General features: G+C 30.6%; 1 protein-coding gene across 3 annotated transcripts in view; it reads left to right on the forward strand.

Annotated features, from left to right (window-relative positions):
* The window catches only part of Col4a1 (Collagen type IV alpha 1), a 118,090-nt gene that overhangs the window by 31,355 nt on the left and 59,244 nt on the right, over window positions 1–27,491 (forward strand). For 2 of the 3 annotated variants that reach the window (XM_067287071.1, XM_067287072.1), the window contains 10 exons: window positions 4,784–4,918; window positions 5,297–5,341; window positions 5,535–5,597; window positions 5,757–5,879; window positions 6,193–6,228; window positions 6,373–6,435; window positions 10,528–10,605; window positions 12,635–12,757; window positions 12,836–12,889; window positions 16,102–16,164. In XM_067287071.1, the coding sequence (XP_067143172.1) occupies window positions 4,784–4,918; window positions 5,297–5,341; window positions 5,535–5,597; window positions 5,757–5,879; window positions 6,193–6,228; window positions 6,373–6,435; window positions 10,528–10,605; window positions 12,635–12,757; window positions 12,836–12,889; window positions 16,102–16,164 (783 nt within the window). Of the gene's footprint in view, window positions 1–4,783; window positions 4,919–5,296; window positions 5,342–5,534; window positions 5,598–5,756; window positions 5,880–6,192; window positions 6,229–6,372; window positions 6,436–6,531; window positions 6,548–10,527; window positions 10,606–12,634; window positions 12,758–12,835; window positions 12,890–16,101; window positions 16,165–27,491 lie in introns of those variants that run through there. The other variant, XM_067287073.1, reaches the window with a different exon arrangement.

The raw sequence follows: 27,491 nt of genomic DNA on the forward strand, positions 1-27,491 counted from the left end.
TTAATCATGCTTTTCTATTTGTACTGTAATAAACAAAATCTAACACTATTATTGATAACAAAATAGCTCAATAATGGCCTACAGATTGTCAACAATTCTTATTACATTAAAACTTTGAAATTTCTAAAAATTAGTACTCTCTGAAGAATACTGCTACAATTTTGGTTAATTGTTTTTCTCATAATCAATGCACTACTGCAGTTAGTAGTTTATAACAATCTATATAATAATTTTTAAATACTTAGAATTTTATTTAAAGTATATTAAATATATCTTTATATAATACTATAATATCTGTCTGCATCATTTTATAGTAAAGTAAAATGATGTTTTTTTAAAACCATTTAAAAAAACTTGTTTAATACTGCACTCTTAGAACCTATAAATGCATCCCAGTGTTTTGCAGTGTAGTGTAGTATAAAACTTGTTTAAAATAGAAAATATGAGCATCTTACTGACCCCCAGAAGTATTTTCAAATAAATTTTCCAATTATATTTGTTTCTGAATGAACATAAATTTTTTAATACCAGAAAACTGGAAAGTTTATTTGAAACTACTTCTGGGGGTCAGTATGACTCTCATATTTTCTGTTTTAAACAATGAAACAGCAAGCAATGAAACAGTGACCTGCAATTTATCTTTTATTCAGAAACATATAATATAAAGTTTATATCACACTATCTGTCATTCAAACTGTTTTGTATGTACCGTACTTCCATACATTTTTGACATATTACATTTTACTAAATCTTTATTCAGATTCAACAATTTAATTTTTCTCTCTCTTAAGTTAGCCTCTAGAGAATGTAAGTAAATTTGTAGTAAAAAAATAGGGTGTAGAAAAAGAAATATTAGTTGCTGTCTAGAAAATGAGAAACTAGAACAAGCTAGGTAACATTTATATTTAAGACTTATCAGTGTAATGAATAAAGTTTGTCATTTTGCTAAACAATTATGACAAAAATGTAATGAATACACCTGAAGAAAATAAAAATAAATTAAGTTTCCAATTTTTTAATGAAATAGAACAATGATCAAAATTACTTATACTTAGATAATATTAGATAATAATATGAATTACAAAAATATGTAATATTTTTGTATAAATATATATTATTATTAAACATAGAACACACTTATTTTTATTATATATGTGTTAAACAGAAAATCTATCATTATAGGATTATTAAATTTATAAATAATTTAAAATATATAACTCTCCAGATTTTATTTCAAATTGTGTTCTTTTAAGTAATATAGTTGTTTTGTAGTAAATTGAATTGTCTAATCAATTTATACATGATTTTTGTGTTTAGTATTCTTCTCTTGTTGGAAAAAAAATGTTGACCTATATTTTTTTTTCAAATACACTGTTTTTTAGAACGTGACTGAGCACTGTTATCTTCTTCTCCATAAGTGAATCTGCTTAATAAGCATTTCTGTTTTTATCGTCTGCAAGACTAATTTAACATTTTTAAACAAGTTTATTCTTTAAAACTATTGTATATAAGATTAAGAAATATTTAAGAAATTTAAGACAAAATCAGGAAATTATCTTATTTATAACAAAATATTAAAGTGAATTTTGAATCACTGTTTTTTGCTTATTATTTAATTTATTCTTTTCACTAAGCAAAAAGAAATAGTTTTATTAAACATAACAAACTTTAGAAAATCACTTCAGATATATATTTTATAAATTTTAATTTTGTAATATATAAGACACAAAAAAAAATATGTTTATACACTATACATTACTAAATATTTTAATATAATGAAAAATATTTAAATATGTTGAATAATATTATTTCAGAATTGTTTATATATATGAACTTTAATATTTTTATATATATATATATATATAACTTATATAGTTATTTATATAAAGTTATATATATATATATATATATATTCTTTATCAGTTTTTTATATAAAACAGATCTAATAATTTCTAAAATCATAGCTATATTCCCTTAATATTTTGCCTATTTCTTGCCCTAAAATAATAAATGATGATTGTTGTTATGCAATATTATTTCTTTATAAATTGTGTTACTCTTACATCATATAATATTCACATACAAAACATTCTTATTGCTTTTAATGTTAAACACTAAATTCAATCTATTTTGGATGTATGATTCATAAATTACATTTAGTTCTAACAATAAAAGTAATTTTAAAATATCCTTGTTTGACCTTAGCAGCAAGTGACAAGACTGAATGCTTTTGGAAGTCATCTGTTAAATGTTAAGATATATTTAGTATATTTGCATATAGTATTTCTACATAAAATTTATTTTTAGAAAAAAAAATGTGAAAATAATCTATATATTTTCAGTTTGATTTGAATAATTATTGATGAAAACACAACAAGCAACAAAGTAATTTTTGACAACTCTCTTCAAATTGCATTATTATTTACAAATATACTAATTTTATATAAATATTGAATTGAATAATAATGTAGAAAGATCACTTTAATAAAGCATCTTAAATAAAACTCTTTATGTAATTGTCATATTAATTAATAAAAACATATATAGTTAACAACATATAGTTATATCTCTGTATATCTGAAAGCATTTTAAATTTCTATCTAATAATACATTAGTTAATGACTTATGAAATGTTACATCAAATATATGTTATATAAAAAAATTTATTGATTTTGAAATATTAATTAAAATATAAATTTTTTGTATTTATAAAGCAATACTTTTATTTACAAGTGCATTTTTCATGTACAAAATACAATATAATAAATATAAATTAAATTTTATATTATATTTTTATAAAAAATAGAAAATCTTTAGAAAATTTTATAATGTGATTTTTTTTTATAAAATCCTAAAGGCATATTCATTTATTTGACTAATGCTTTATCATTATTTATATTAATATAACAGATATTTATTAATTTTTAAAAATTCTCATATATAAATTTACTATACATCAACCAAAGCTGAATATTATTGGGCTAGAAAATTTACTAAAATTTAAATAATTTAAATTTAATAAATTTACTATTACATTATTGTATGATTACATGTACAGCACATTGCATAAAAAATAAAATAACAGCAGTACACAGTTATCATTGTATGATTTTTCACACAGTTGGCACACTTCAATGATATAATGGTTAACAGAAACTGACAAATAATTGAGTACTAGATAAAAGTTTTACTATGAGTAATGTTCAAAATAACCTCTCAGTCGGTTTAACGTAATACAAAATTTATATTTACAGCAAAAATGTACAAAATAATACAAATTACGGTCACAATTAAATATGCACAAACACTAATCTAACGACAACTGACTATTCCCGTACAAATTCGTCGAAAGAACTCCTTACGATCTCCACACACAGACTTGTAATTAACAGAACCTCCGAGTCAGGAACAAGTTCGTACTAACACACTGGAGTTACTTTCCCCAGATTTCTGTGGCGTCCAACGAGAGAGTAAGTTAGCACTTCGATAACGACGATCTCCTAATCCGATTGGATCTGATCCTCCCGATGCGAGCTCAGCCGATCCTGATACGAACTCACGATACGAGCTCACGATACGAACTCCCGTTCCCGCCGAAACTACGGCTTAAATAGTCCCAACGTTCAAATCGTCCGCCAATCAAATTTGAATTCTGCCACAACGGCCGCCAACGGTCATTTCCCGCCGGCCAATCGTCCGTCTGTCGTCGATTTGAAACACAACGGATCTTCTAACGGTCGTTTCCAACGGCCGATCCTAACGGCTTTTCCGTTATGAAAGTTCGTTATAATAAACCAGGGCGGAAATCACTCGCCTAGCGATTCCAAACGCTACACTATGTTTCTTTAAATTTAGCATTTCATTGGGTAATTGGCAAATTTAGACAAATGAAAAAGAGTTATATATGATTATCATATATTTTGAACACTAAAATTATAATATTTTATATTCAATATCATTGTTCATATGTTTTTTCTACAATTTTGCCACTAATTTAAATATTTTAATGGTTATAAAATAATAGTTAAATGTATTGATTATAATGGAAGTTATTTCTAAAGCAATCAAACAATTTTTGAAATAATAAATGTAAGCAAAATAAGCATATATAAAAAAATAATAAATTTTTTTTTTTAATTTTAAAGTTGAATCTGTATCAGCAAATAAGCTTTTTAATAAAAAAAAAAGATACAAGAATATTATTTTGATGAACATTTATATAATTTTTATTTAAGAGAGAATATAAGAGACTGCCTATGACAAGAAAATCTTTAAGTTTTAGTTTCATAAATAAATCTTCATTTTTTAAAAAGTTGTTGCAAAATTATTGAATGTCCAGAACCATTTTATCATAAAAACAAGAAATAAATATTTTAAATATTCTAAAACAGATTCCAAATTATCAATAATAAAATTTTAAAACAAATATCTAAAATTTCAAAATTTTGACAATAAGAAGTCAATTTTTGATAGAATATTTGAATGTAAAATTTATTTAACTATATATTATTTATGATACATAAAAGTCTTTTATTTTATCATAAAATATAACAAAATTTATTCTTATAAGTTTTGTATTCATTGCTATTTCTTATAAAATACTGCAATAATAATACTAATAATTACTAATACATTATTAATAATTACATTAGTAATTATTACAAATGTAATAATAATAAACTAACTTACAGTTTATTATTATTTATAATAAATAACAATATTTATAATTAAAGTTTTATTTTTTATTGATAAATTTTAGTGTTTAATTGTCAAATATTTATAGGGACCTCCAGGTTTTCCTGGACCACCTGGTGCACCAGGTCAAATTGGATATCCAGGTCCTGAAGGTCTTTCTGGTGATAAAGGAGAGAAGGGTGATCCTGGACCTATTGGTTCTAGAGGACTAAAAGGAGACAGAGTAAATTATATTAATTAAAATTCATTTATATTAAAAATGTTTTACTGATAATTTAAATATAATAAAATTAGATTTGAAAGTGTTACTATAAATGTGTTTACAATATTTTTTGATATTTTATTATTATTGTTAGTTATAATAAAATTATATTTTTATGTATATGAAATTTAAGTAAATGTAATCCTAATGTGAATCCTATAGATGAAAATAATTGTCATTAACAAGAATTATTTTCTTATAGATTATTATTATTATTATTATTATTATTATTATTATTAAATGGAAAGCAAAGCAAACCAAAAATTTGTTAATATATTCATTATACATTTTTTACAATTCAGTGATTAAATTGATTTATTTTTATTATTTTCTCAACAGGGGAAAATGGGAATGCCTGGTTACCCAGGAATTCCTGGACATCCAGTATGTATTTATTTTTTTTAAATAAAATTAATTTATAATTATACAGTTTTTATATTTAAACAATTTCTTTCTTAAATATTATTTTTAGTTATGTCAATTAGGAACTGTAGTTTTAAATATTTAATTTTAGCAAAATTACAAAAACAATAAAATAATTTGTTATTAATAATTCTAAAATATCCTATTTTAACAGGGTCAACAAGGTCCACCAGGAGAAAAAGGTCTACCTGGATTAGATGGCTGTAATGGAACAGATGTAATATAATTATTTATATATTATTTTGTAATAATCTTTATAATGCAAAATATTATAATCTTTGATTAAGATAAAATTTAGTAAATTATTTATAATCAAATATAATTTATTTACTAAATATAATGTAGTTTTTTTTAATAATTTATAATTTAATTTTAGGGACTTCCAGGATTTCCTGGTCCTCAAGGACATCCTGGCCCTAGAGGACCACCTGGTTCACCTGGAATAAAAGGTGAAAAAGGAGAACCAGCATTTGGGCCTCCTGGCTTAAAAGGGCAGAAGGTAATTAAACACAAATGATTACATCTTTCTTTTCTCTGTAATCCTTACAAGTTTGAGAATTTCAATACAGCACTTCTAACATCCAAAGGTTTTCAATGATGATGAGTCATCAACATTGAAAACCTTTGGATGTTAGAAGTGCCATATTGAAATTCTCAAACTTACTTGTAAGAATTACAGAGAAAAAGAAAATAGAATTACAGCATTCTTTATCTACATAACATTATATTTTATTAAGATAAATATTTTAATTTCTTTTCTTTTTTCTTTATTATTAACATATTTATGTTTATCATAAAATATTTTATTACAGGGTGAACAAGGAAGGCATGGTCAACCAGGTTCACCTGTAAGTAATATTAAAAATTTTTTCAAATAAAAAGTTATGAATAATAATATTAAGGAAATGTTAAATTTTATTTTAATTTTATTATTATTTTTTAATATTTTATCCTATAAATATATTTCTATTAAATGAAGGTTGATGTTTTAGGGAATTCCAGGTGCAGATGGAAGACCTGGTCCTAAAGGTGACAAAGGATATCCTGGACCTCAGGTAATTAGAAATTTCTTATCTTACAATTCTCTAAATATTGTTACATAATTAAGTTTTTACATTAATGTTTCGAGTTTAATTTTGTTTTTATTGTAGCTGCTGATGATCACAGGTATGTATTTTTAAAAAATTATAATGAAAATATTTTTAAAATTTGTAATATGGGAAGTATGTAATAGGTTTATTTAATAAAATAAATTACAGTGTTTGCTTTCAAAACTGCAATACAAATGTCATGAAAATTTTATACAGTTCAAATTTCTGTTAGATTATATTTCTACATGATGCAGAAATATAGAACCCATGATTTCTAGCTTTTGCATCTATAGTTTTCTATATTTGGTTTGCAGTAGCACAATTTCTTCCGGATGGAAGAAATTGTGCTACTGCATCCATCCATGTCTTAAAAGTTCTGGCTTTTGCAGGTTTTGCTATATTTTTAAAGGTAAAACCTTGCAAAATTGTACATAGATTGGTTAATTAACTTATATTAACAAAGTAAAAAAGTTTAACATATATATATGGTATTTTAGATTGGCAGAAAGTCTTATTGTTAAGATCTTTCAATCACCAACATTCTTAATATCCAAGACAGGGATATCCAACCTGTGGCCTGCGGGTCACACTGCAACCCACTTAATATTTTTAATATTTTTATGCGGCCCACGGCTTACTGCAACCTAAACATTCTTTAGATACATTTTCATTTATTTTGGTAAAGTATGTCATAAAAATTATTTGCATTTCACTGGATACACTTTGATGTCATTATGATGTAATTGGTTTTAGAAAACTGTTTTATCTAGAAAACTGTTATGCACATGCAGTACTACATATTTTTTTCCTCTGTATGTATAGTCTACTAAGAAAATTTTTTTATAAACATTTTTGTAAAACTAAATTTGTAAAACTAAAATCAATTATTTTCATGCATGAAAAACTTCAAAACTGCTGAAAGAATTAAGTTGAGTGATACCCATTTAACTAACATTCTTAGAATTAAGACTAGTGCCATAAAAGCCAATATTGACAATATTATAAGAGGAATGCAATGTCAAAAATTGCATTGAATTTATTTTTATTTTGTGAGAGTATAATTTTTTTACTGAAAATAATATATATAATTACAAAAATACTGTACAGGTATTTGTTATTAAAATTTCATATTCACGTTTTGAACCTTTTAAAAGCATATATTTATATAAAGTATCTTTGTGTCCCGCTGAATATGCATAAATTTCTAATTTGGCCCATTAGGAAAAAAGGTTGGACAATCCTGATCCAAGGGAAAAATGGAGAAATGTATGCAAATTAGAATTTGCATGACTGTAATTATTACTTAACAAACTCATTATTTCCAAACCTCTAACCTAATACAAACAATCAAATTATTTCTAAAAATTTTTTCAAAAATAAAATAAATATCTGTTAAACTTTTTTCAATTAAAAAAAGAGTGAATTAATTGATTTATGAAATTGATTATATTAAGTTAAACAGTCATGCGACATTCACCCTCACATTATATGTCAAGTGCAGTTATCACATACATATTGCACTGCTAGTGAATCACAAAGTTAATGAGCATTAAATGTTTTGTCATTTGTATAGTTTTTAATTTTAGAAACTACACATACATTTCTAAATTTATTGTTTAATTGCAGATATAAATATTTTTATATGCTTTATAATAAACATCTTTAAATTTATCATAATTTCCTGCCTGTAATCTGCAGGTGCAATTATCTGTTCTCAAAAAAGTTTATCATATGATTTTCTCAAGTTCATATTGTTTATTTGCTTTCTTGGCATATCAACAAAGAAATGATGCAATTTATAAGAGCATCTAATTATTAAAAATAAATATTCTCGAATTTAGAGAAGAAATGAAACAATTCACTGTAAAGTAATACAATGTAAGTTTAAAATCCAGAATTATAAAATTGTCAGTCTCAGATTTATGACCTCTTGACTTAAAACAACTAAACTAGAATATTAAGAAAATTATTTTTGAACGAGCAATTATTTATTGTGACATTGTCACAATGACAGGCTGCAATTTTTAATTTATTTAATTTAAAATATATGCTCTCCATCTCAAATTAATACTGTAGTGCCTTGCCCCTGTACATTACACTTTTCCTTAGCAATAGAGTCATTTGTCTAACTCCTTTCAAGAGAAAATTTTTGAATTGAAATAATGTGACTTCCAGTTTGCATCAGAAGTTTGTATATAGTTAATCAGGGCCTCCTGCCCCTAAGCTTTCCATATCTGGTCTTGAATTTCATTTAGCTAAGACTGTTCTTGGAATTAAGGAAGACAGATGGACAGATGGACAGATGGACAGATGGACAACAGTGGAAATTTATAGGTCTACAATTTTCAAATACAATTTTTTTAAATTGCAGCCCAATTAAAATTTGTTGTATTCACTAATGGCATAATACATTTAACAATTAAACTTTAAATGTAATATTGTAGTGGACAATAAATATACAATATGTGACACTAACTTGTAAGTTTATTCATGGTTAACTACAACTTAGATATGTGAAAATTAAAAATGAAAGTAACTTACTGTGAAGTTACTTGATTCAAGACTATCATTCTAATTTCAATTTTATAAGGTTAAAGTGAATTAATAATAAATTAAATAAATAAAAATTAACAATAAAAATAAAATTGATTCCACACAAAAGTTGTAATACTCCCCTGATATGATTTTTGATTTCTTTGAACTAATTTTCTTCCTGTGTTTTTTTGTGAATCTTTGTATTAATAAAAATAAAATAATATAATGAAATCATACCTCTATAAGAACTTTCTGGATTCATCAGTGGAGCAAACTTTCTCTACATAGATATTTAAGTATTGTCATTCTTGGACAAAATGTCAGAGTCAGACTTTGTTAAAACACATCCACCAAAGAGCCTTAATTAGATCTCCATTTTCAGATCTAAAATGCTAGACACAATTTTTCACATTAAATATTACTGGAAATTAATTAAGGCTTCTTGGTGGATGTATTTTAACAGTTGAAGTCTTTCCAATCTTTCATATGATTTTTTGAACTGTATATTCAAACATTATTAATCATTATTGATTATCCAAGCTAAAAAATCTTAAGCTAAGCTTAAAAGTTTTTAAACAAAAGTTGATTTAAGGATGTCTATTGGAGGGTTGATGGATATGTAAATAATGCTGTTTCATTCACAAGTGAAAATGAATGAATTCATAGGCATTTCTGTCTTCTGTGTCACAAAATACATAAACAACAACAAGGCACTTCATCATGTTTTAACATGTCAAGAAGACCTTATTGTAACAAAAAGTAATGATTTTATAGCTTTTTTTTGATGTAGGGAAAACATTTTCCTACAACAATTCAGATTATATATCAAAAAACTTTCTGACTTTTGATGGTCAGAAGGTTTTGATGTATAATCTGAGGATTATAGGCAGAAAATTATGGTATCTTATTATTAGCACTTGTAGCTTTAGTTAAATACTGGATATAATTCTCCTCAAATTTACTCCTTTTTTTCCTGTCTTTAGTCTTTCTTTTCTAGTTATAATCTTCTCATAATATAATCCTGCAATGTATTCAGAAAACATTTAATAAAAAGATGGAATATTTTCTTTGGATATCTTCTTTTCATTTTTTCTATAAATTTCCAACTTAGGAGGATTTCTGTCTGTGTTATCTGTTCTTCTAACTATATGCCTTGCCTAGTTCCATTGTAATGATTTTGTGTGTAATCACATCAGTTACTTTAATCCATAGTTTTACTCATGCATTATTTTTGTTAAAGTATAATGACATTTTTCAAGCTTTTCTGGATCAGTATGGAAGACAAAGGCCCTAAAGTCTCAAAATAATCATAAATATTAATTACTGTAAAGCAAATTTAGACTTACATATATTTTTTTTGTAAATGAGGATTTACTGTGTAAAATTTTATGATTAAAAATAGATGAATTACAATATTATCTTAATCAATGAATTACAGCTTTATTTTTAAAGGAGACCCTGTATAAATTTAATTCTAAAAATTGAGAAAGAAATGATTAAATTTATACTATAAATTTTTAGGGACCAAAAGGAGATTATGGACCTAGAGGTGAAAAAGGAAATATGGGAGTAGGATATCAAGGTGAAAAAGGTGATCGAGTAAGTATATGATTTTTAAAAAGTAATTGAAATTTAAAATATCCGTAATTTTAGCAATTATTAATTAAATTTTGTAAACAAATATATTAGTTGACACAAAAGAAGTAAGATTTATTGAACAAGTTATATTTAATGTGTTTACTATTTTTCTTGATTAAGCAAATCACCATTTTTTGATAGTATAATCAGCATTCTAGATAAATATGCTGATACAATTTGTATGATAGATTCTTTGAATTGCTGAAGTAAAAAACAAAAAAAAAAGCTTTTTTAAATTTCTCCAAAAACACACCCTCAACAGTAACGTAAATCACATACAACACCTTATTTCGCCAAGGAAAATGTTTATGATTATTAAACGTTTTCCTTGCCAAAATAAGGTGTTATATGTGATTTGCTTCGTTAAAATATATTTGAGACAAGAAATTTGCAGGATTAAAAGATCAAGTGATCTTGTTTGAACTGATGTTTCCAGTATAGCATGGACATTGCCTTCTTCCCACTACTGTGGTTTTGGTTTTAGAATGATTTTGGTGACCTTTTGAACTGCAACAATCCAAGTAAACAATATCCACAGAGAGTTATCTGCTATGCTGAAGAACATGGGAGTAGAGATGCTGAACAAAAATTTAATGTGGCGGAGAGCAATGTCCAGTTGTGGCAGCAACATGTTTCTGTTGCCACCACAACTATTTTGCATGCACGATATCTTAAAAGAATTTCAGTGAACCTAAAAAAACATGTTGACAAATAAGTCTAGAGTTCATGAAAGGGAAGAAAAAGAATGCCCATGATGTATGACCTAATGAGGAAGAAATGCAATGAAGTTGCATGTGCTTAAAACATTTTTCAAAAATATGTTTATTGCTGTTTACATACATTAACTTCATTCTGGTGTTTATTTTTAACACCATACTGGTATTCATTTAAACAGTTTAATAACTTTCTGGTCATGGCACCTATGTAAAAGGTCTTTCTTTCCATTTCCACTTGATATAATGGGACTATATGAACTCTTGACTTCTCCAAAAGGGTAAGAGAATTCCTGTCTTACATAGAATTTTGCAGAATGAGGGCTGTGGTTTGATGGTAAGTGTGAACCTGTATCTTTTGTAAGCTTGAACTATTTGTAAAGTAACAGGCCCTAAGTATGGAATAGGTTTTGCAAATATTAGCTTCTTGTTTTTGTCATTGTAATAGAGGGTAGTAGGTGGGAAGAGAGAATGTGGACCAGGTTGTTGATAAATTTAAACTTGGAGACTGTATATACAGCATTGCACACAGTGGTAGCTACTATTCATCCTGTATCAAAGCTGGAGATGAGGGGCACAAGTATGCCTTGCAAATGAGAGTAGACACATTTACATATCAAGAAGGCTGGAAAGAAGAAGCTGGTATGATATATGGGGATAAATTGAACTTGTGATGTACAGTACATTGTAAGCTAAATGAGTGGTGGTTCTAAGTAAGGCTATATCTAAAAATGCAGTTTTTCTGTCTTGCTCTTTCTTAATATTGAATAAGATGGAGGGGTAAACATCTGACAAGAATTTAACAAAACTTGACAATTCTTCAAAGGAACCTTCCCAAGCTATTAAGATATCATCAACATATCTTAGCTATAAAATGGGATAGAGAAGACTTTAAATTGATGTTTCTCATAACCAACAGCTAAAGTTGTCAAAAGAGGGGATCCATGGGATCCCCTCTTTTGACAACTTTAGGAATACCTTGCTTTTGCAAAAAATATCGACCATTGAACTGGAAATGAAGTGTGTTTAGGAAACAATTTGTTTTATAAATGCATTTAAATGAATTATAAAATAAATATACAACAAATGTGATTGTCATAATTAGTAAATATAAACAATAAAATTTAATTTATATTTCTGTAATTGAATTTAAAGCTATCTTCTAATTACTCTAAACTTAAAATATTCCTATTGTTGCAGAAATTTATTTAGAATATATATTTATATATAATTTGTATAATATTCTTTAATTTGAAAAATCATAAAATTTATGACAGGGTGATGCAGGCTTGCCAGGTCCACCAGGAACACCAGGTTCATGTGATGGTGGTGATGGTGTCAGTGGGGCAAAAGGAACAGTAGTTGGTCCACCAGGTTTACCAGGAATGAAAGGGCAAAAGGTTGAAAAATATTTTCAATTTTAATTTAAAACTTTTATGAATTAAAAAAATGTTATGTTTCTTGTTTTTTAAATATAGGGAGAACCAGGTGAAAGAGGTGATAGAGGATATGATGGTCTTCCTGGTCAAACGGTAAGTTTTTCCTAATCTGTAAAAATTATCAAGTTTAAATATTTTTATAATTTAAATCAGTGATCACAGATTTTAAAAGATTCATAAAAGTGAAGAAAGTAATCATAAATACAAAAAGATTTTTTTTCTTAAAAAGCTATAAGATATACAATAGAGTCCTGATTAACTAAGACCTATTTAACCAAACTTCTGCATTATATAAAGTGAATTATGGCAGCTTATTTTGTCAACAAAGACAAAAGAGTGTACAGATACAGGTTTATTTCACAAATCCTAGCTAGGCAATATGCAGTATTCAAAAAGGGCTGTAGAAGTTTTAAAAAGAATTTATGCTAGTGACCTCTCATGATGACAAAATTTTAAAAAACAGCAAAGAAATTTTAATTGCTGTCATTGTAAAACTGTGATTTATATAATATTCTTACATTTTGTCAACTGCTTTGTACTAAACATTCCACGTTATCCAAGTTTGATTATCTGAGATACCATTAATACACATTACCTTTAATAATTGGGTCTTTATTATATATAGAAAATTAAAATAAACTGTTTAGTTCAGGAAAGTAAATACAGGTATACCTCACCTTATGTCGGTAATTTGTTCCAGAAGAGGCGACTTAAGTCGAATTTACTCATCACTAGGCTAAACCACAAATAACCATTCCTAGTTCTGTATTTTATTTATAAATGCATTTTTAATAATATATGGCTAATATGAATCTATTTTAAGCTTACAAACAAATAAATTTTAGTTTTTAATACAGTACAGAAAAAAAAGTAATCTAAATTTACAAATACATGTATGTACAGTACATACTTGTAAATGTACATGTTTACAGTTTGGCAATGTTTACAGTATATCGCGGACTCTTTATCTGTGAATGTGGTTTGCTCTAAGACATTATAAAATAAAATGATTTTGTTAGACAAACACAGTTATTAAAATTATTTTGCGATAGTAGAAAATAAACTAATTTACATTAAATTTACCAATAAAGACCGCTAAATAAGACGACAACACAGAGTCACAGATGTTTTCATATTTCATTCTCTAGGATTTATGATGTACAGTATTAACATTTACTGTAAATGTATGTATTTTAATATGATTTTATGCACTTTTATTCTTATTTATTGTACAGTAACATGATTTTATGTGCTTTTAACGTTTTTCTAGTGATATTACAACTTCAATATTTGTGGCAGACAGATGTAAAGTTGAATAAAATGACTTAAACTTGATTTTTATTTTTTCATATATTTTTTTTTACAAACGACACATAATCGAGAATGACTTAACTTGAAACGACATAACCCAAGGTATACCTGTATATATTTTTTAATTGGGAACTTTTTTCATCATCCTGGCAATTTTGATTACAAACAAATTGAATAATGTAAAATAAATATTTAAAACAAAAAAATATTTGCAATAGAACTGTTGATTAAGTATCATTTAGAATAGAAATAAGAAAATTTTAAATGGTACAATGGTATTACAAATGGTATAAAAGAATACAATTATACAAAATTTAAAGAAAATTAAAATTTAATAATTACAATTTTAGAATAAGTACACTGTAAGTAACTTAGAATTCAGAAGTTATTAAGTTTTTTTAAAAAACTGAACTATAAATAGCAAACTTTCTTCTCAACAAACAACAAATAAAACCCAAAAATGACAAATTGTTAAAAATCTCAAAAGTATCTATTAAATACTATGAAACAACTACTTACAGTTACCAGGGTTAACTAGACACAAACACTAGTTAACATGAGATTAAGTTAGTTTGGAATAATTCACACAAAAACCAGTAAGTTAAAAATAATCTCAGAACTATAATTAGTCAAAATCAAAAATGAAAGTAGTATTTACAAAACTTTCCTAACAATTGGGAAACTTAAATTTAACTTAATATTAAGTCTCCACAAAAATCAAATAACTCGTAATCAAAGTACAGTAGAACGTCATTTATCCGAAAGCCGATCAACTGAAATGTCAGTTAACCGAAAGCTTTCCAGTCAGACTGTGTCGTGCTGAATCAAACGTTTTTGATACTAGATTAACTTCTAAAGTATAATTTTTTTTGTTTTTATATTTTTCAATATATTTATTTTGTTTGTACAAAATAAAGAAATAATTTTTAACGATACAATAGCCACGATTATTATAATAAAAGTTTCGTTAGGCTTAAAATCGACGAAAATTCAACATGAAGCGACACACAACTGAGAAAAATTTCAACATGGGATAGGTTAATATATTTTTTCATAGATAATCAGTTATCCGAAAAATAAGTTATCCGAACAATCCCAGTCCCCACTTGATTCAGATAAACGACACTACTGTACTTACAAAAATTCTTAGAATCTAAACCACCTAACAGTCACACTGGGAACACAAACAAAAAAAAAAAAAAAAAAGAATAATTCATTCAACCTTGCACTTGAAAGTATTACCTTGCTCTACCTTGCACTTGGTAGCTTCACCTTGTTCTTCTTCTGACTTCTCCATCATTTTGTATGTCATGAGTTCACACTCATTTTGTATCACATTAGTTTGTGTCACTCTACCCCACTTACATAGTATGTACAGGTACATGCTAACATTTTATTTTAACTCCTAGCAATCTATTTCCAACAAATGTAGTTCCACTCTTTTCATAAATTTATTTGCTGATTTTTGAAATTGGCAACAATGTGATTCAGTGACTATTCTTTAACTCTCTTTGGAAATCATTTAATCAGAGATGCGATTTTAGATTAGTGATGATCTCATGAGTGATTTCAGTCATTCATGTATCTTTTTGTTTTTGAATTTGGAACTGGGAGGTTTAGAAGTTTTCATTTTTAAATAAAATAAAATGTCCCCAAATTAAATCATAACTAAAAAAAATAAATATTTGGATTTGACTCCTGACACCATGAACAAAAATTGCTTTTGATATAATTTTATAAATTAAAATAAAATGATCTTAAATCATCTTACTTAAAATAATTATGTTATTATAGTTAGATATAGTGTACTTTCAAGGCAATTAACTAAATTGCTTTATTATAAATTTGTTATTTCATAATTTGTAAAATATATTAGTCAAAATATGATATATGATATAATTTAAAATTTGTAAATTAAATTGATATAATTAAAATTAAGCTATTAGGTAAAATTTTTTATATAATTTTATAATAGTTTTAAAAACATTTTTCAGGGTCGTCCTGGTGATATAGGTATGAAAGGAGAAAAAGGGTTACCTGGTTATCCTGGAGAAAGAGTAAGTTTATTTTTGTTATTTAGAAGCTTTTATGCTTTACAGAATTTAATATTTAATTGTTTTAAATAATTAAATATTAAAGTGAATTAAAATAGCATGTATTTTTAATTCACTTTTGATATGATATTGTAAAGTGGGAAGCGCGATAGGAATACACAGACACGTGAATTCAATTAAAACGAATTTAATTTCGCGATTAATAATATATACAAATAAGTTCTTTTTGGATTCCCTCAGTCCAATTTCTCTTGTTGTCCGATTGTAACAATAACCCAAGTAGCTTACCTTCTTGGCAACTACTTGCCCGACAATACTAATAAAACCCGCGCGATTCTTAACTAACTTAAACCTAAAAGGATAGAAAAGTATAAAAGTAGGAAGTGAGAAGAATTGATAGGATAGTGGGGTACCCTTGTTCTCGCTGAACTCCGATGCCGGCTGGTGGTTTATTCTGCGTGTCTCTGGGTTCGTCAACGTTGTAAAAAATATCTTTTAGGATAATTTCTTGTCAGTGTCTTTGACTCTACGGTCCGGATCCTCACCTCACGGCTCTCTATTCGGCCCTCGTGGAATTCCCTCTCACGAGCTCGCTGTTCTCGTCCGTGCTTCCTCGTGTCCGGCCGGAGAAAAAGTGACTCTTTCGTGACCCAGATTTTACTCGTCCTCCACTCGAACTCTTTGTTCCACACGACCCCCTGGTGGGTGGGGAGTGGGAAGCCCGCGTTCCCAGAAGCCAGAACAATGGACAAAGGAAGTTAGAAAGAAGGGTTAAGAAGGAGAGAAAATTATTAAAACTAATTAAATCTAAAATTCATATGTACAAAAATATGGCGTACAGCCACATACGCCCCATCGGAAAGGCTCAAAGTCCATGATGGAGTTTGTAGTAATCTACTCTCCTTTTCCGAAGGTGGTATCGACCCTCGCTTGCGGGAACAGCTTGATGCTCGTCATCCGATTCAAGGGGATTTTCTGGTGATGCATCGTCTTCTTGCCGCCTGATAGGTATCATCGGCTGTCTCCTGTACTGTAATGCAATCTCATCACCTCCATCATCATCAGACATATCCGGGGAATCATTGTTGTTGGGTCGGTAATGGTTTCGACCCTTATATACAGCATATGAATAATATGGTTTCAAACGATCGAAATGCACAATACAATTTTTCTTTCCATCACTACCACCCAACTCTGCGGTTACTGGACCTAAAATTCTCGTAATACGGAAAGGACCCGAATACTTAGGGGAAAATTTTCCGAACTTCCTACCCTGGTGCTTGCGTAACAGCCACACTCTCTCACCAACACTAAAGCCACGCCCTTTCCTTTTTATATTGCACCGCTCCCTATTCTTTAAGTTGTTTTGCCTGCTCCGTGAATAAGCCAAGTTACGAACAGTGTTCAATTTTTCTAACAGCTCCCTCCGATAATCATGCAAATTATGGTGGGCCGGCACGCCCGTCGGAAAGACCTGAGGTAACCTGGGGTCAAAACCGAAGAGAAGGAAGGCAGGGGATTCGCCGGTGGATGCATGAGTGGCGTTATTATAAGCAAACACTGCCTGAGCAAGATGCTCATCCCACTTCCCATTACTTCCTCTGGAGATCCGAGCTATAATACTACATATAGACTTATTAAATCGCTCACAAACCGAGTTCGCACACGGACGGTAAGCAGTAGTGATTTTATGTTTGATACGGAGTACGCCACATAATTCCTGAAACGTGGAAGAAGTGAAATTAGCCCCCCGGTCTGAGATAATAATTTCGGGGCAACCGTAACGGCATATCACATGCTGGAATATGGCGTCTGCTACGTTCTTTGCAGTCTGGTCCTTAATAGGAATTGCTTCAGAATACCTGGTGAAAACGTCAATGATAGATAGAATGTACCGATTTCCGCTGGGAGTAACCATGAGTGGGCCGACTATATCTATAGCTACCTTCTGAAAAGGGAAGCCAGCTAACTCTGTTTCTTGGAACGGCTCCTTTCCCTTGTGTAAATTAAACCTCTGACATGTCCTACACACCCTCACTACCGATCGGACTATCGATTGTAGACCCCGTATGTAGTAATGCCTGTCAACGGTATTACAAGTCTTCTCTATGCCCAAGTGCCCCCCAAGGCCAGACTCATGGAACGCTCTAACAACCTCTTCACCCATTTTCTGACCTACACATATCCGCTTCCAGTTATATAGTCCATATCTTCCTGGTTTAATGTGGACTAACACACCTCCTTCCAACTGGAATTCTGGCTGGACACCCTTTCCGGCAAGACCCTGATGCATGTTCCTTTGAGCCTTCGCAAGACCTAGTTTCATTTTTTTTAAAAAATCGTCTTCCATTTGTGATTCCACTACTCTATGGTGGAAACTGGGACTATGCACATCTAAACACTGGTTGACCAAGTTAGGTCTCTCTCCGCAACATATCGGGCGTGACAAAAGGTCGGCCACCGGATTGTGTTTACCCCTAACATGAGCTATCGTAACATCGTAATTCGTCAATTCTAAGGCCCATCTCATTAATCTGTCGTTGTGATTATTCATACTCCTCAAGTAAGATAAGGGCTTATGATCCGAATATACAGAAACTTCGTGACCTAGAACTATCGATTTGAAGTGCCGGAGAGAGAGAATAATCGCAAGGCACTCCTTCTCGATCGTTGAATATCTCAATTCCGGTCCCCTAAACTTCCTGCTATAATATCCGAGTGGGACCACGCCTTCATCCCGTTGCTGTCCCAAAACGGCACCTAGCCAACTATCAGAGGCATCGGTATATAGCACAAACGGAGAAGAGAAATCTGGGTGTGCCAAAAGGGGGGGGTTTGATAAAACTTCCTTGAACCTCATAAACTTGGACTGACAATTACTGTCCCAAACAAAATGTTTCCCCTTTTTTGTTAGTTCAGTCATGGGCAGCGCCATCTCGGAAAAATTGGGGATGAAATTGCGGAAAAAACCGACCATTCCGAGGAAACTGCGAACCTCTTTGACATTACGCGGGGTTCTACATTCCTTAATTGCTTCGACGTTGCCTGGGTCAGGGTATATACCATCACTACTAATGATGTGACCTAAATATTTAATTTCTCTAACACAAAATTTGCTTTTGGTAGGGTGGAGCTTCAGATTTGCCTTATGTAAGATCCCTATCACTTGATCAAGAAGTTTTAAATGCTCCTCCAGAGAAGGGGAAAAAAGGATGATATCATCCTGAAATACATAACATTTGTTTCCGATGAAGGGGGCGAGGAGACGTGACATACAATATTGAAAGAACCGACCGCTGTTCTTCCCCCCTTGTGGGATACGCGTTAATTGATATTTGGACCAAGGGGTAGTGAATGCAAATATATGCCTAACCTTGGGGTCAAGCGGGATCTGGAAGTAACCAGATTTGAGGTCTATTACGGAAAAGTATTTGCTACCATGGAAGGTCGTGAGTATTTCGTCCACTCTACTTAGCGGGAACACCTGTGGTTTCGTTATGTCATTAATCCTACGTAAGTCCAAAGTCATCCTGATTTCACCCGAGGTTTTCTTCACAATATGGATGGGGGAATTCCATTCCGAATGGCTTTCCTCTATGATGCCTGCCTTAAGATATGCATCAGTCAATTTTTTTAACTCGGCAAGGTAGCAATTCGGAATACGGTATTGACGGGTATTGATTACCCGGTTAGTGTCTATTTCAGGGCTGTGCATAAAAAGATCGGTGCCTTTCAAATCCTCGACCCCCTCCGAAAACAAACCGGGATACTTATCGAGGACGCGAGTCACCTGATTTTCGTCATTCGTTTTTGTAGTTCCTGGAGTTATGGCGGTGCCAACCAGAGTACTACTTAAGCAATCGAAATACATGATCGATGGGCGAGGACTATGGTTCAATACTCTAGCTTCACGACTGATGAATGTACATCCATCAATTATCAATGACGGGATTGAGTTGATGACATCCATCCCCAAGATCCCTTGGTATTCTAGCCTATCCGGGAATTCCATACAACAAAGGGAAGCGGGTATTATCTCATCCTTGTAGCTTATCGATCCCTTTAGGACTTCCTTACATGTGGAGATTGTGCCGTTGATACCTCTGATATGGGTGATCTCACCCCTTCTTGCAACCTGGAAGGACTTAGCCAATTTCGCGTTTTGAGTCAGCGCTATATCAACTAAAGACCTTTCCGCACCAGAGTCAATTAAGAATTTAATCTCTACCCCCACTACCCTGCCACATATTAACGGGAGTCCCCTCTCCGAAGATGAAAATTCGGTCAGTTTAAAAATGAGGATGGGAACACGACACTGACCCTGATCAGGTTCCCGGACTAGTTTAAATCCTGACTATTTCTTTTGGGGCATTTCCTAGCCAAGTGATTTGGGCTATTGCAAACGAAACAAAGTCTGCTGTTAATATTAGGTGACTTAGTAGTCTGGGTCGAGTTTTCGGCCATCTTGGAAACTATTTCGAACAGGGTTTTCAACCCTTTTTCTAAATTGGCTAACCGATCCTCATCTTTTGGAGTCTTGTCAGGGTTTACTTCAGGACTAGTACATTCAGCACCCACTTCGCTTTGGGAGTTATAACAGACCGTTTTGAGGTCTCTAGGATTACTACATTCCTTTTCTAGCTCTTCCTCCCTTTCAGCGCATTCGAAAGCTTTCTCTAAGGTAGCAGGTTCCCTGCGACATACGTGACTTCGGATACTTATGTCTAATCCCCTGATGAACCTCTCCTTGATAATCTCATCTTTGAATGTCACGATATTTGGGTTACTCCGGATAGCCCTAGACATTATGGTTTTAGTCCTAATGATATACTCACTGACTAATTCCTTTCCTCCTTGCCTCAAATTTAGTAATTGATCGAGTAAGCCCCTTCCTTTCCCTTCGTGCTTCTGGAAACATTTAATTAGATCTTGCTCAATTTCCTTAAACGTTGGTGCAGGCGATTGCTCCAATAAACAAAAGAAAGTGTTTAATGGTTCACCCTTTAGTTTAGCTTGCAACGCAGCCACCTTAACCTCGTCCCCCCATTGGGCTAACTTAGCCACATTATCAATGGTTCTAAATAGTTGATTTATATTTACCGTGTCGTTAGGCAAATTCGAGAAAGTGGGGATCATCCCTAAGAATCCAGTAACCACGAGTGGGGGGTTCTCACTGTGGCTTTCTGCCACTAAACTCATACTGGGAGTACCTTTGTCCTCCATATAACTTACAACGATGGCTGATAATCAGTACAGCTATACAGAGAATTGGATCAACGAGGAGAGAATCCTGTCGCGGACGCCAATGTAAAGTGGGAAGCGCGATAGGAATACACAGACACGTGAATTCAATTAAAACGAATTTAATTTCGCGATTAATAATATATACAAATAAGTTCTTTTTGGATTCCCTCAGTCCAATTTCTCTTGTTGTCCGATTGTAACAATAACCCAAGTAGCTTACCTTCTTGGCAACTACTTGCCCGACAATACTAATAAAACCCGCGCGATTCTTAACTAACTTAAACCTAAAAGGATAGAAAAGTATAAAAGTAGGAAGTGAGAAGAATTGATAGGATAGTGGGGTACCCTTGTTCTCGCTGAACTCCGATGCCGGCTGGTGGTTTATTCTGCGTGTCTCTGGGTTCGTCAACGTTGTAAAAAATATCTTTTAGGATAATTTCTTGTCAGTGTCTTTGACTCTACGGTCCGGATCCTCACCTCACGGCTCTCTATTCGGCCCTCGTGGAATTCCCTCTCACGAGCTCGCTGTTCTCGTCCGTGCTTCCTCGTGTCCGGCCGGAGAAAAAGTGACTCTTTGTGACCCAGATTTTACTCGTCCTCCACTCGAATTCTTTGTTCCACACGACCCCCTGGTGGGTGGGGAGTGGGAAGCCCGCGTTCCCAGAAGCCAGAACAATGGACAAAGGAAGTTAGAAAGAAGGGTTAAGAAGGAGAGAAAATTATTAAAACTAATTAAATCTAAAATTCATATGTACAAAAATATGGCGTACAGCCACAATATTATTTAGTAATTAAGTCAAAAATACACCTGGACAAATTAACTAAACTGGATTTAGGTATATTGTTGAGTGTACAACCAGCTTTTGAAGTAATTAAGATATGTATTTAGTTTTTATCACAATCTTTACACTGGGGTATGGATATAAACTCTATATCCACTCATTAATACTCACTGTATTCTATAATTCAAGACCACTATTAACCAAAATATATCCAAATAAATATACATTCAATTTTTAAATAAAACTAACAACTTAATTCAAAACAAGTCAATAGACAGCCTTGAATCTTTGCAGTTATGTAGTTATTATGCTGTCTTAACAATATCAACTAAAAAAAATATACAAATAAAAAATCTAGTTTTAATCAAGAAAGAATAGTATAAATAATGTAAGAGAACCAAAATGGAAATGTTGCATTGAGTATTAGGTCATTTAATTTTGAAGTGACCTCACAAAATTGAAGGCCTGAAAAGAATAGTGAGATAAAACCAAACAATACCTTTGTGACCATGTCAACAGAATAGCATATTACTTAGAATGTGAAAATAAATTAAACGTCCATACAGATGCACTTAAAAAAGAATTGCAGCTCTTGGCAAAAGACTTCATCAATATAATACTTCAAACAAAAGGAAATCTGAAATCAAATTCACTTTAAACCAAAAATAACTTTATAACAGTCTTAATGAAATTATTAATGTGAGATTTTCACTTGTTAAAACAACTAGTGAAAACCTTACATTATCCAAATATACATGTATACTACTAGCTTAAAGTTTGGAAGACCATAAATATACATATATAGTTTCAGACCATATATAGACCATAAATATACATACATTTGAGTTTCTGACTCAAATGTTTTTCAAGGAATCTAAGAAAAAATACATTAAATTGCAGAATAAATAAAATCCATATGCATTCAGAATGGATAAAGTCAAGAAAAACCACATTTATTAACAGTATAAATGCTTCTGTGAAAGTATTTATTTAATACAATATAATGTAAAATGATTGGCACCTGTAGATGTTTTACCACGAAGATAATAAACTGTTAAGTTGTCTTTTGAAAGTATTTAAGGATACTTGTTTGTTTCTTGTTGAAGATTTGATATGTTTTCATCACTGCAGTTTTTTAGTTTGAAACGTAAAGAAACACATTTTCATCAATATCATCACAGATATTGTGTATTAATTTTTTTTGTATTTTGCACTTGTTGCCATAATGTCTGGGTTTGTAGCTAGGAATACAACAGTATTCCCACAGGAATACTGTATCTAGACTGTTAAAAGTCTACAGTGGGCTTCAAAAATTGATTTGATATTTCTGTACTTGCTATGCCAATCTATGAGTTCCACAATGGTTGCCAAGGCTCCAAAACTATAGAATATGATGTCCTCTTGCTATCATAGGAGGGAAAAATGGTCTTAATAAATGCTGAACTTTTATAACCCTCCTGACTATCCAGACATGAAGTACACTAAATTTCCTTTTTTTGTAAAAAAATTATTTGAGATGAAAATTTAAACTGAGGATTGAGTTTTGATGTGCTAAATCCAAAAAAAAAAAAAAAAAAAAAAAAAAAAATGCAAAATTGAAGGACACAAAATGCAGAAACATTAACATTGTGGTTTATAAAGAGTTGAAGGAAGTAGTGAAAAAAAGGCATTAAATCAGAGAACCTTAAATTGAGTTTCTACAGTATTACCAAAATACATTCAATCAGAATCAATCTTTTTCATATATGTACTTTAGTTTATTCTTGTACAGGCGTCATAGTTATATACTTTGGGCTTAAAGTACACTCACAAAGAGAGACAATCAAAATACAGATAAATCATATGCATGTCTAGCAAAGAAGACTAGAAACACAGACATATAACATTAAACAATTAGGCAGGAAGATGATATTCCAAAAATAACACAACACCAAAATTAATGAAAGAGGTTAGAAAAATATTCAGGAAAATTAATACCCTTGCACACACAAACAATTTAATATGCACATACAAGAATATGATTATTGACAGCCTAAGCTTGTGGAGAGTTGATTCCAGGAGTAAGAAATTTTGTGGGATTTGATGATATTTTACTCTCCAAAATATTGAAATGCTATAATCTATTTCATTTATTTTACTATATAACTCAAAAGTTGGTCATCTTCAAGAGTAAATAGGAAGAATAGCCTCAATTTAGGAGTTTGAGAATTTAAAATTTTTCTCCAAATTTCAGGTGTCTATGTCTACAATGTGTCTGGAGAATTAGCAACCCCATAATAGCCTCAAATAAAAATTTGCAGCCAAGTAACAAAGACTGAAATGATATAAAACCTATATGTTATGAAAATAACAAAATAAAAATTATTCATAGACAATGATATCGATTTGTTTCATACAACTACATACCAAACCAAACACACAATCACAGTACAATGGTATGCCAACAGAAAAAAAATTTCACAGACTATTGGTTTATTCTTTAATCCAGTTCAATCTCACACAAAAATGAAGCAGATTGAATCAAAGAGAAAGAAGAAAACATGCACAAGACACCAATCATGCCCTGCGTCAAAATAAATTTACATGACATCTAACATCAAGTACAAAGAGTACACAGTTGGAAGACACCTGGTGTAGACAACATTCACAACTTCTGGTATAAAAAATTTACATCTCTGTACCAGAAATTTATCAGATATTTTACACATATAATCAACAATCCACAAGATATGCCAAAATTTCTTATATAAGGCATCATATACATGAAACCCAAAAACAACAATTCTATAGACCTTACACAACAAGACTGATCATATGTTTTCCGACACTATAAGATATTCGCTGACACACCACAAACAAAACATACCATCATATAGAAGAACACAACATTTACACAGAATATTCCTTTTGTATTATTTATTAATCCTGCTTCTATATCTACTACCATTTTTCTAATATTTAAAGAAGTAGGTCCATTAAAATCTGATCCCATAATTATATTATAGCTGTATTAATAAATACAGCTATAATATTAAGCAATTAGTGTAAGCACAATGTAAATTAAGATTAAATTAATTAGCCTTATCTTAATTTACATTGTGTGCTAGAAGCATTATTTAATAATAAAATTAAAGTTGTTAAAAAAATAAAATCTCCAGTAGATCGAAATAAATTATAAATCATTCAAAAGCGTAGCATAAAATGAACAAAACTGTATAAAGATGACTTACGTGCAATGTATATTTCTTCAAAATCATCATTCAAAGTTGGAGCTGACATATGGTTGCCATACATCAAACGGTATTCCTGCTGGAGATCCTTCTTCATGATATATACATGAAAACAAACCAAATACATATAAGGCAAGGCATAATGTTCCAGGAAGATTCATTAAATCTACTGCCTGGTCTTAAATCCACTGTCTATTAGTTTAAACAATACTAAATATAGATACAACTTCAAACACAACAAAACAACACAATCAAATATCTGTTATGGTAGCTGTTTATTTGTTCTACAAATGTATGTCTCTTTAATCTGAAAAAAAGAATACCAGTAGACTATCTTACAGGCTTTAGAAACAACACAATACATATTACCTCACCTTATGTACAGGGTAATTCAAAAGTCACAGAAATTTTAAAAAAATAACTCACAAACAATTTATAGTAAGATGATGCAGTTTTCACAGAAATGCTTAGAAAGAAGTGGGATTTTTTTTATGTGTAATAAAAATGTTAGTACCAAAATAGTTACATTTCTTGCCATAAATGGCACTTGATAAGATTACATAATTTGTGTAGTTGTCACTAGAGCTTACCTATGAACATTTTTATTTTTTATTCTTATTTTGACAAATTTACAAATGCTTTCAGTTTCCTACAGCACCATCTATGGCAAGAAATGTAACTATTTTGGTACTAAAATTTTTATTACACCTAAAAAAATCCCACTTCTTTCTGAACATTTCTGTAAAAACTGCATTATCCTACTGTAAATAGTTTGTGAGTTATTAATTTTTAAAAATTCCTGTCTTTTGAATCACCCTGTATATGGATGACAAAATTTCTGTCTGCACAGGCACAGTTAAATTACTTACTAGAAGTTATGCACACTTATTCCCTTGACATTCAAATGGAGTTTGGCCTAGAATGCACTTCATATTGAAAAAAAGGAATTCTGAAGAAGAAAGGAATTCTGAATGATGTCTCCATTTCAAAGAGCTCTTTGAAATGGAGACATCATTGAATCCATGAATGAGGATGAAGTTTACAAATATTCAAAATTTCAACAAATCAAACTCTCAAAACATGCACAAAGAAAATAGAGACTAATAAAGTGTGGTGTGACAGGTTAATGAGAACCACATTATATAAATAATACACCATGGATTAACACGTATTTTAAATAAACAATAATGGTAATTATTCATTTACAGTCAACTTAAATTACAGAATTTTGAAACAGTCCATAATATTACATGTTACCTTTTTTAAAATACAGAATTTAAACCATTTATTTCTCCTCGTTCACAATGCTTGTAGATCTGGTTACAAGTGTGAGTCCCAAAATCAACCAGTTCACAATCCGTTTGAATCGTCCTATAATGCTAATTAAAACTAATGTTACTTAGATTAGAGAAAGAATATAGAAAGATTATATTAGAAGGGGATCCCTTTTATTTGCTTAGCAAGTTGGGCAATTTGCAACGTCTATCACAATTAATTGAGAGGATTCAACCTGACCACGTGGACACCTTTTGGCGGGACGAAATATCCAATTATGAATCCTCCTTCATATCTTGATAGTACCAGTTCTTTAACACAACTCCTCTGAATCTCTGTTGACTGAGTCTCCCTTTCTCATCGTCACCCAGTCTCACTCGTACCCTTCTCCTCTCTCACCACATGCTTCTCTTCCCGCTTGATTCCCCAAGAATGAAAAAAGATCATCCCCCTACGCTGTGATGTCAGTCGATGCCTCTTCCAGCCCAAAACTAGCCAGAAACAAACACTTAACGATTAAAAGAGTTGAAAAGAGAAAGGTGGTAAGCGTTACTTAGACAGACAAAGGGATAAATTAACAGATTATTTAATAAACCTACATATATACAACGGGAGGACCCCACCACAAAAGGACTATAACAACAAATTAAACTCAATATTAATAACTCAGTTGAATGCAAAATACACATTTAAAGTAATTAATACACATCATTCCAGTACTGACATATTCATTTGGAGTTATCCATTCAAATCATATCATTCTTGAACTAATTATCCCAATTGTTATCAAGATTAATAA

This window comes from Centruroides vittatus, unplaced genomic scaffold (genome assembly GCF_030686945.1).
Source record: "Centruroides vittatus isolate TY-2023 unplaced genomic scaffold, ASM3068694v2 scaffold_435, whole genome shotgun sequence".
NCBI classification, from domain to species: domain Eukaryota; kingdom Metazoa; phylum Arthropoda; class Arachnida; order Scorpiones; family Buthidae; genus Centruroides; species Centruroides vittatus.